The 11723-nt window shown below is 48.1% G+C and overlaps 1 protein-coding gene across 1 annotated transcript; it reads left to right on the top strand.

Annotated features, from left to right (window-relative positions):
- Positions 1-8423: 8423 nt before the first annotated feature.
- Positions 8424-11245, top strand: VC83_09527 (uncharacterized protein; the record flags this gene model as incomplete). Its single annotated transcript, XM_024472941.1, has 2 exons — positions 8424-10607; positions 11079-11245. Exons 1-2 carry the CDS (start codon positions 9029-9031, stop codon positions 11243-11245), a joined length of 1746 nt encoding a protein of 581 aa, XP_024319558.1. The 5' UTR covers positions 8424-9028.
- Between the last annotated feature and the right edge of the window lie 478 nt (positions 11246-11723).

An 11723-nucleotide genomic window follows, 5' to 3' on the forward strand; every position in this document is an offset into this window, starting at 1 on the left:
GATATTGCCATGTCTTATATGTTCTACAAACATCTTCAAACTGTGCTCTTGCCCGTGTGATTCGTACATGATCTGTACTATCTGGATATATCTTTTTAAACACTGTATGGTTCATCCGTGGATCGCAAATTGTAGCTACAGCTGAGTGCTTACATTGCTGATTTGTTGCAAGAGTATAATACGCGTGAAGCTTTTGATAAGCTACTGTGCATGCAATACCAATTGCTGAGTGCTCGCCAACTTCTTGTTGCATCTTCTTAACTTTATTTATCATTTTAAGATAAAGTGGAATAGCAAAGTTAAGTGACGGATATGTATCACTTTGTAGCCGTCTTGATGGTTTGAGAAATATTAAGAACAGTCGTTCAAGATCTTTAATAACAGCCCAATCTCCTGTAGTTAATGCAATATCTTTCATACTAATATCAAGCTGTTGTGTTATGCATACTGCTGTGATTGGTATTTGGAGTTTTAATGCTGTATCAAGCATACGATGTGTTGAATTCCATCGTACTGGCATATCAAGTGATAGTTGCTGTGGTTTTAAACCTATAGCTTTGACTTGTCGTTGTAAAGCATCCTTCCATGCTCGTCGATTACGAAAGACATAGATATGTCTTCGTAGCTTTGCAAGAGCATTCATGACTTCCACATGACTATCTCTACTAAATGGAATCCGAGCTGCACCTTGCTCACACCGGTATGTCTCTGTCTCTACATCTGGTTCTGCTTTTAAACTCGTAAGAGCGGCTTGAACTGCGAGATTTATGATATGTGCAATACACCGGACATCGCCTTCTTTGACAGTAAATGTCCAAGGTTGTTGAGTTGATGTTTGGGCGTTGCTAGCCAATTTCTCATATTCTGAGAGCATCACAGTATTTGATGATGCGTTGTCTCGGGTGCATGTAAAGATAGCGCCTGTAATAGCTATACTATCTGTTACAGCTGCTAATTGCTGAGCTAAGTATTCACCGCTATGAATAGGCTCTTGAAGATGTATCACATCAAGCAATTTTGATTTCTGCTGCCATTTATCATTAATCCAATGAGCGGTAACAGCAGCATACTCTGTATAGTTCCGTGCAGACCATGCATCTGTCGTTATGGATATCCGGCCTCCATGTATAATATGAGAATGGAGTTCAAGCTGTAGTATGCCTCGGTGATATGAGAATTGGCGTTGTAGTTCTCGGTGCAATGTTCTTGACGAAAGTGATAACACAGATGGACTTAAGAACCGTACTAATTGACGATATGAATAGCTTTCGATAATGCGTAAAGACAGGTTATTAGATACTATAAACGATAGCACTAACTCTCTATATTTGGCTGGATTGTTTGTTGGTCTTGATTCATGGGTCGCTGGTCTCCGAGGCTCAAAAAATGATGATGTGCTGCTAGATTGACTTGAAGGCGCTGTATTCTTGTGTTTAAGAGCATCATAGATTCCTTTATGCTTAAGACTATAGTGTTTCCAAAGATTGCCAGTTGAAGCAGCAGCTTGAGCATGGGTTTGAGCTGCGGGCGAGTATCCGCAATTAGGCTGCATACAGCATACTTTGATAGTTGGCGGGTTGCTCTCAAGTAGTATTCTTGAATATAGTTCCTTCGTGAACAGCAGCGACTGCGTTGGCGGTAGCATTTGGCTAGGCGGGTGTAGACGGACAGGAATTGGATTTGATTGCTGAAAAGGGGTAAAAAGCCCTGGTAGGGCTGGCTCATCGTGAGGATTATAGCCATCAAGGTCCGTCGGCACGTCTGACAACGGAGAGTCACTCATTTTCACGGCAATTATCACCATATCAAGCATGAAGACGAGTATTTCAACGTTAGCATTTGTGCGGCTTGGCTACACTTGGCAATACTTGGCATGTATCTGGGTAAGTATCTGAAAATACCGGGATACTCAGGTATTTTGAGAATGAGCCCAGGTAGGTACTTACCCAGGTAATTACCTGAACACCACAGGTAATCAGGTATCTGTGCCGCACACTGTGGCTTCCTTTTGTCTTCTTGTTCCTTGATCCGCTGAATGTTCTGGTCGATGAGCATGCATTTCTTTGCAAACTCGTGAAGTGTAGTAGCTCCAACTTCAGCCACTAAGGCTTTCTGCATCTGTTGGTTGACTTTGAAGCGCAAGTCATCCAGCAAAGTTTCTTCAGAGTAATCAAGCTCTGTCGTGAGCCTTTGGAACTCAGCCCAGAACACTGCAAAGGTGTTGTTTCTCTGATACAGCTTTCGATACTCAGTTTGAGCTGTGTGCCTTCGATCGGGATCACTGAAGACTTTTTCCAAAAGTTCGAGAATTTCTTCTGCTGTCTGCAATTTGTTTGTAGAGTTTGGTCGAAGCCTTGGATTGACATGTCGAACTGCCAGTCCTCCCAGTCGACTCTGAATGTAGCTCATTTGTAAAGTCTGTGTTGGAAAATGATCAATGTTGGCTTCGAGCTTGAGGCGAATTTTCACAACCCAGTCTTCAAATGCTGGCTCTATCCCATCTGTGAGGATTGGAGGGTCTGGAATCCGAGCTGACAGTCGACTGTGAGAGTGGTGTCCTGGTTCATTCTTCAGAGCTTGTTGGGTTTGCTTTTCAAGATATTTCTGAATTGTTTGTTGCTCTGTGATTTGTTGCTCGTTGCTCTGGATCAGTTCCTGTAACTGGAGAATGGCATCATCCTTTTCAGCCAGTATCGAATTTGAGTCCTCTGCTAGGGCCAAATAGTCCCGAAGAATGTTCTTGTGCAAAGTCCATGCCATTTTCTGGTTGGCGACAGATAGTTTCTGGAATTCGTCAAAGGTTTCAACATTCCATTCAGCCTTTTCATGTCGATTTGCAAGTATAGATTCATGTCTCTCTTGAGCTGTTTTGCCCAGAGTGTGAAGGAAGGTTTTGGATTTGAAATTAGGATCATGAAGTTCATTGGTTTGGTTTGCAGAGCTTGGAATTGATGCTCCTTCTGCCAGGGATTCCTGGTCTTGTTCTGGATCATTTCGAGCTGCCATTGCAGCTTTTTCTTCAGCTGTATAAGCCATAGCGAGTTGCTATTTCAATTTCGGTTTATATCGTCAAGTCAGACACATATTGCCAAAGGCCCTATTGTGCAGTTGTTGGCTGTAGGAGCCACTCGAGAGGAGCGCACTTCCCTCACAGTTATATACTTGTCGAGGGAGCATTGTAAAAGGTCTGACTTGCGAAGGTGGTGTGTGTGTGTCGAGCTGACTGTCGAAAGCCAACTTTGAGAGGTTGCCTCGAGATCGTCCTGGAATCGACTTCAGGATAAGGTTTCTGGTTCTGGGGTTTTCAAAGAGTGGATTTCGATTTCGATTTCAGAAGAGGGTTCAGCTCAAAGAGCAGGAAAAGAGGTATAAGAGAGATTGAGTTTTATGTCACGGTTCACCAAGGCATAGGGCGCCAGTTGGCTATTATGAATTAAACTCAATCTAGAGAAGAAAGGAAAGAGAAGAGGAGCACTCGAGCAGTGGCTCGATCTATATACAGCTATTGTGGAGTGAATTCTCTTTAGCGAGACCAGTTCTGAGAATTCACTCCACAACTGAAAACTTCGCTCCAACCCCGGAAAGCTCCCCACACCCCTGAACCCCCACTCGAGCTGCAAGGCGCACTTGATATCGTAACATCCGGAGTCGATTGTAAGCGACCGCGGACCCCAATTAGTATCATCCTTTTGGCAAGAGTTCTGTCAAATTATCAGCGTTAAGGTTAAGCTGTCGACTGCCTATCATAAGCAGACCGACGGGTAGACGGAAATCATGAACTGATACATCGATCAGAGACTGAGGCCTTTCATATCCCATTATCAGGATAACTGGAGCGAACTCATCCCCATAATGGACCACGTGCAAATTACACTCCCCCACGCATCCATTGGCATGACCCCCTACTGACTCAAGTACGGAACCGATCTGCGTACGAGTTGGGATTGGAACACTCCGAAAAGCACCAACCCCCGGGAGACCCTAAACCGAGAGGAAGCCAAGGTGGTGGCAGACCGAATGCATACCGTATGGGTCCACGCAAAGGAAAACATGGCAAAGGCACAAGAGGAAATGTCTAAGCACGCGAATCGACGCCGAAGGGCCATCGACTGGGACATAGTAGATAGAGTGTACCTATCTGTAACGCTGACTTCTAAACGATAGAAGACACAGAGGTTCTCTTGCGTAAAGGTTTACTTATCAGAGGAGGCAGGGGATCGGACACAAAGGCTTCAAGTAACACGTTACTAGTATATAACAAATACTGTATTGAGTTAAGCACGAAGCTCCTATCTAAGGAAATACTATCTACTTATATAGTGGCGTCGTGCCTAGTGGACTCCTAGGAACTCACTCGAGTCCTCGGAGTCCTGGACTCTTAGGATTCTTCTCATCATCCTGCGAGTCCGTCACGTGCCTAGTGGACTCCTGGGAACTCACTCGAGTCCTCGGAGTCCTGGACTCTTAGGATTCTTCTCATCATCCTGCGAGTCCGTCACGTGATACTTTCGGAACTACTATTCCCCGCTGCCCCTCCAGGTACCAGGGCCGGTCTCATGCGACCTCCCTCCTTCCTGTCCTGTAGTTGGCCAGCCTTCTTGGTCCGTCGTAACACTATCGACCAAAAATTTGAAAAACTCTCGTCCTAGCTGCAAGCTGGGCCAACAATGGGTCGGACCATATACGGTGTCAGAACGGATTGGGCACTAATTTCGATTGGAACTACCTACCGGTTCGCAAATACACGATGTGTTCTCACCAGACGTACTCATGAAGGATCCTAACAATCCCCTACCTGGTCAGGATCCGCCTGAGCCTAGCAGCGAAGTAGAGGAATGGGAACTGGAAAAGATCCTCGCTGTAAGGCTCCACCGGAAGCAACTACAATACCGGGTTAGTTAGGTCGGATACGATCCAGACCCGGAGTGGTACCCAGTGTCAAACTTCATGAACTCTCCCCAGTAACTCAGAGAGTTTCATACGGAATATCCAGATTTACCAGGTCCATCTCAAGAACTACTCAGAGGTGTTATGGTAGGGGAAACGGGAAGGGAACAAAACTACGATCACGGAGGAAAAGACAAAGCGGAGGAAACAGAGTCGTTGCTGTCTGCGACTCTACGCTAAAATACCCTCCGAGCCAGGGCACACTCACCACCGTAACCCTTGCAGGAGTCACCCTTCCCAAACGTCTCACCAGTGTCTCAACAAGCGGCTACCACCATGAGAGATGAAGGGTCGAAGTGACCCCACGCGAAGGGCCAGGCCCGAGTCCCCTCTGACACAAGGTCTTCCCCCACCTAGGCCCCATAGGCCGCCCCAACTTCCCCATCCTCCCCCTCCCTCCTTCCATCACCCCGAGTCGGAGCGACCGTGGGAGCGGCAGCGGTGGGCAGTTTGCCCACAGCAGCCACCAACTCCCCCAAGAGAGCAGGAACGCTCTCCTGTTCCATCCGGAGACGGCGCAGTGATGACCGAATTTGCTGCCCAGAGTCAGCATCGGAACCACATCGAGTCACAAGGGGAAGGGGGTCTACTCACGGCCAGCCCCAACTCGAGGGCAGCCCGAGTGGCGCGTGCCTCCTCGTAGAGGTCACGCTCCACCTCGGAGCGGAACTTTGGCACTTTGGCATGCTCTGGGCGGCCAGGAGGGCCACCCGATTGGCCTCGGTGGCGGCGGCAACGACGTCAGTGGGGATGAGGGGGGTGGCCTCTTCGGCGGCCAGGAGGGCCGCAAACTCTTCCACAAGGAACCAGGGCAGCTTTCACCAAAGTCAGCAATGGCCAACCAAACCAAACACTGAACCCCACAAGAAAACCTACCGGGACGCAAGGCGAGTGCTGCGACGTGCAGTACCCACACTTTGAACTGGTCGGGGACCAGACGCAGTCGTGGGACTGGATCCCATGGGCTTTGGCCCAAAGGCAGCGCAAACAGAGCACACGGAAGGTGACAGTAAGAGCCCCGGAGGGGGTGGGAACCGGCATCTTCAAATTTGGAATCTGTGATTCCGTCAGCCCAGCACAAGTTATCAACACCGCGCCAACGCGCTCTCACCACCTACTCGTTCTTTGGATTGGAGTTATACTATACAATCTATCAGTATCATAAACAAACGGATGGGGAGGGGCCACTTATCAGTCTCGGGTGGGAGGGTTGCTGGCGTTGTTGTTGTAAGGTAAAAACAAGAGGAAGTGGGCGAAGCGGAATACTCAAATGTTGGCTTACAACAATGAATGCCGAATCGGGTTAGCGCGGCCACTTCTTCTTTCACGTTTTACGAAAATTCTACTCAAACGTGTAGCGGACACCTTCCGGTACTATTTCGGACCCCAAGAACGAACGTGAGATCCAACAAAAGTGAACTCCAGTTTCGCATGCCACACGGACCCTAACGCGATACCACCTCGGGATGACTACGGTGGCAAACAAAGCACCTTCCCGACGTGCACGACAAACGAAGTTGTTCTGGACGCAATTACCAGCCAACATTATGATAACAAGAAACGCTCCGTTCACGGAGACGATTTGAAGACATTGTGGACATCATACTAGCCGCGTGCCTTGCGGACAAAGCACTCTCTCAGGAGGGGGGTAGTGTAAGGATGCCTTCTCGTCTCTCATTCTAGGGAGTAGACTCCGGGTAGCCGCGGGGTCACGTGTGATCATTTGGGTGGGCTAACCGAGTCAGAACCGAGTCAGATGGGTTTCGGGTACTTGAGAAAATCGACTCACGGGGTTCCCCCATCATCTTTTTTGTATCCTTCGTAGTAGACCTATAGGATAGCATCCGTTTAGCCTCCGACTCGCACTCTCATATGCTATTACTGTGAGGTGTCCTTACACACCCTCACCACGTGACTGTGACTTGTCCGACTCAGATACCTTCCGTCACTGAGGGAGAGGAACCCCCATTTGTCATACTGACATTCGTTGCACTCAGTTTGCTATCAAACTCAAGAGCAAACTTGGAAATCTCCTCCTCAAACCTACAAGTCACTATACATATTTTGGCTTATCACACCAACAACAAGAGCAATACTACTCAACGATTGCTACAACCATCTATGATTCATTACACGTCATTGCTCCTTAGTTACTGGGCCGATATTACCACATAGCATATCTCTACAACCCTCTATGATTTATTACATGACATCACTCATACTACCACATGACATATCTCTACCAACTAGAGGCCTAGGAGCATGAACGATAGCTCTAAAAGCTCCTACGAACCTCTATGATTCATTACATGTCATCGCTCTTTAGTTACCCACAAGATTGGTTAAGTTATGACATAATTTGTCTATGACATAATTTGTCTATGACATAATTTGTCTATGGCATAATTTGTCTATAGGGGTACTCTGACCTTGGACCTCCTTTTACTTCCTATAGGCTACGAACCTAAGAGATGGTTCTATGGGATTCTCTTACGTCGACTACAGTTACCAAGCCTGGTAAGTCATGGAAAGTCTTGGAAAATGAGAGAACTACACTCCTTTAGCATAAATAGGATTGCCCTTTCCTTAAGAAAGGGCAAGCAGACAATACAGTAAATCGACTATCACATACTTCCACGTCTTTTCCAAGCTTCCAAGCATTCATCTTGTTACTCCTTGTTTCTGAAAAGTCAGTGAGGTGTTAACCTCTGACTTACCCCTGAGTTCCCAGACTCAACATTTGTTGCAACTTGTCTGAACCACTTCACTACATCACACACCTGATTGCTGCGTTGTGGAATAGTCTAAGCTACGACCCTTTGGCTCTTTTTCCTAAGACAGTGTGTTGTCTTAGTAAATTCATCCCTTCCTTGGGTGGCTAGATTCTCACATCTGGTGCACCCACCATTACACCATTGGGTCAATCTCCTCAAGTACCCGAAACGGGTCCGACTTGGCTAACCTGCCTTTACTCTTATCATGTGACCGTAACCTGCCAGTCTCAGATCCTTTCTGTCACTGAGGGACAGGCATCCTTACAGTTTTAATCTAATGTCTATATTAAAGCTTTAGCAGAGCAAAGCAGCTAACATTAAGTCGCTAAAGGATGTGGAAGGAGTGTAGTGTCATATAGAGGGTAATTATCTTCCGTTCTATATAGTAGTGTTGAAATTAAGCTAAGAGTTGGCTCTTATGTCTGTTAAGAATAAGGAGGCGATAGGTTCTAATCAAACGACTGTTTGTATGTTAATTAAAGCATTAAATCCACTTATACCTAATTGAATTTGAAGTCCACCCATTCTCACTTAGTATAATCACCTAATCATCTAGTAATCCCGAATCCTTATACTAAGCTAAAAGGTGATTCTGTGCCTTGAAAATGATGAATGGCAGGAGTGCCCATCTGTATGAATTAACAGACTCGCATGTGAAATACGTTGCTCTTATTTAATTATTTGCAAGTATTGACGTTGACGGTACGTGCTTTTAACGCGAGAACCACACTAGTACCAACCCTCGATGCCTATAGGGACGGTTATTTAGCTCCCACCGCAGCTTAAGCCGACCGCTTGTAGGTCCGAAGGATAACGGTCTTTTTGGCCGGCTAGAATAGGGCCTCCGACCGCCCTACAACCGGTATACAACGGCTATCTAAAACAGGTATATTCCGGTAAGCGGCAAGGGTGTGTTGGCGCCCTGTGCCAGCCCCCTATACAAGAGTGTGCATCTCGATTCACAGGCTGTATATATCTGCGACATATGCAGCACACTATGCAGAGTTCACACACTATATACACACTAATGGCGGCCACCTATGCACGATCCTACCGAACTATATCATGCATATATATTTCTGTACATATTAGTGGGTGTGTGAGCGAATGGGGGAGCCACAGAATTACCTATCAGCGACGGCGGAGTTAGGATACCAAGGCAGAGAGGAACATGGTGGTAGGACATGGGGTTAGAACAAGGCTACTATCTGCCCGTATTACCCGACTGGCTGTCTTCTTGAGGTTCAGTACAAAAAACCAGCCGAGGACTTTTCGGAGACAGACGCTGGGGACGGAGTTTCTATCCAATGTCAACGCCCGTGTCCGTCCCTGCGCATCATCCTCGCGCACATGGTTATGCCGCGCATTTGAGACCTCCTCGAAGGCCAATCTGGATTTATATAACGGCCAATGGTGAACGAAAGCTTTCCCACAGCTCGCCTCAAAATTATCACACCTTTTCCGTAATGGCTTGGGAGGAAACAGACCTCGGGGTGTACAGAGCGGTATTTGGTGGATCAGAGAAAATTTACCATAAGGTTGCGACTCTTTTCGCCCATCTCAAACGTGAGCACTATCGCGTCCACTGCGTCTGTTCCCTTGAGTTTAGCTCCGAGTTTGAAGAACGCGATCCTGCCACCGCCTTGAAAGAAGCATGGAAGACTTTGCGGACCGAGCTTCCAACTTTGGGAGTCCTCGCGGATGGACCAGGCCACAAGGTGTACAAAATTCTTGATGTGCAAGGCGAGCGAGATTGGCTCGACCGGAGTTTCTTCCTCGAGCCACATGGGAAGTCTTCAGATGAGGTGATCGCGCGCGAACCGCTCGACTTCCCGAGCCTCCATTTTATGCCTTCCTCATCGGAAGTCATCTTCCTATGCTCGCACTGGCGCATCGACGCCATAGGCACCAACTGGGTCCTCGACCGACTCTTCTCCCTCCTAGTCGCGCCTCGGGCCACTTTGCACAGCGTCCCAAGCCTTGACGTGGTCTCTCCCGGCCTCGAAGGAGCCATCGGGAGCCTCGAAACCTGGACCGAGGAGCAGGAAACCTACGCCCGCTCCTACATCCAATCCTTCCGTGCGGACTCTTTTCCCAACGATCGCATGCCATACAAAGGCGATGCAGCAACGCTGCCAGGCAACCCCGCCCGCCAGACTGTTGTTTTCGACCCGACGAGCACGGCGCACGTCATCGCGGCGTGCAAGGTCTTGGAAATCAGTGTCACAGCCGCGGTGCATTCAGCACTTGCGCAAACTGTATTCGCGCTCGCTGATGGTGACGACGGAGATCAACCTGGGGAGAAACACGACTACACGTGCGCTACGTCGATGAACTTACGCCCAAAGCTGCCCGCGCCGTACAACACCCGCGCTCACGCCGTCCAGACCTACGTCATCGGCTGCGCGTGCCGTGTTCGGCGCGATAGCAGCTTCGCTGATGCGGCGAGAGCGCTCACGAAGCATTACAAGGTCGCGTATGGTGATGAGCGCGTGCTGCAAAGTTTGCGGCCGATATACAAGTTCAACAGCGACGCTACGCCCGTGCAGCAGAAAAAGGGGAGCGCGGCCGCCACTCCGTCTGCTGTGGTGTCACCGCCGCCACTGCCTAGCGGCATCACGATTAGTAGCATCGGCATTGTGGACAACTATCTCACGGGTGTGTATGGCGGTGGGGATGGCATGCCGGCGGTGAGGGTACGAGAGTATCATTTCGGCATTGACATGATGACGCGGCAGATGATTATGTATGTTGGTACGTTTCGCGGGAAGCTGCAGTTGTCGATTAGCTATAATGCGGGGTATTATGACCCGGATGTGCCGCGTGATGTGCTGAAGCGCGTTGGGAACGAGTTGGAGAAAGGACTGGGAGTGGAACTGGCGATTTGTGAGCCCAACTTAGCAGGCCCTTTAAGATCTCTCTAGCTCCTACATGTGTGATTTGGAATGCACCAAGTCAATAAATTCCGAACCCTTGCTCTGCTGTTTCCGAAATGCGCACTTCGTTGCAATCGAGCCTTCCGAAAAACACAGTATATAGCAGCGATCCCCTCCTGTATTTTAGTTGAAGAAGAATAGAACGTCAACCAATTAGAGCAGCAAAAACATCAATTCGCGACACCCGTCAACAACTACAATCTACCACAAATAATCATCCTGCACCTCCCAAATCCTCAAACATCACTTGCAGTCTCACACAGCACACCGTACATCCGTTTCTAGACAAAGTCTAGCATGGCGAGCATCACCTGCTTGCGGTTACTCGTTAACACTCCTACAGTTGCGCTTTCGGACTGCTCGGTTTCTGGCCACCAAACCCGCAGCTCCGGAATGCATGCCGAGCTAACATCGATCCTAGGGGAGAATCTGTCCCTGGATGCTGGATTGGATTCAATGGATTATAGTGAACTTCGAATCTTGTTGCTGTATGTTTTAAAGGCGCAGGTACTGATACCGGAAATATTGCCTGAGGGCTCAGTCGGTACCACTAAACATGCCCTTTTCGAAAGCGCGGACGTCAGTTAATGTTGAACTGCGCTGCTGCGATCTGTAGAATAGTGATATGATAAACACAAGTATCACGAGTAGTGTCTAATTGATCAGAAGTGAAAATGCATAATCAATTAATCTAGCTACTCTAACTACTAGCTATTCTCAGAGGTGGAAACCCAGAGCTTTCCTACCTAATTAGGCGAGCTCTAGTCTTAGCGCTAGCCAACTCCCGATTTAGCAATCAGGCTAGCCGCCCTCAATCTCCGGCGGCACAGAGTGAGAACTCCACAGTTAAGACCGAGTTCCTACTTTGAGGGTTGATAATAGCAAAGCATAGTTTTAGGTCTCCTAATCGTTAGCTTGGTTACCTAACCATAGGTATGGTAGCGTTGTACTTAATAGTCACATTGACTAAGGCGACGTAGAACGCCAGCCAGCCGAGCCCGGACTTTTGATATGCTGCTCGACTCCATTAGGTTATAAAATAAGAGGTTAATAGCTCCTGATAGTA

This window comes from Pseudogymnoascus destructans (assembly GCF_001641265.1).
Source record: "Pseudogymnoascus destructans isolate 20631-21 unplaced genomic scaffold scaffold_50, whole genome shotgun sequence".
Lineage (NCBI taxonomy): Eukaryota > Fungi > Ascomycota > Leotiomycetes > Thelebolales > Thelebolaceae > Pseudogymnoascus > Pseudogymnoascus destructans.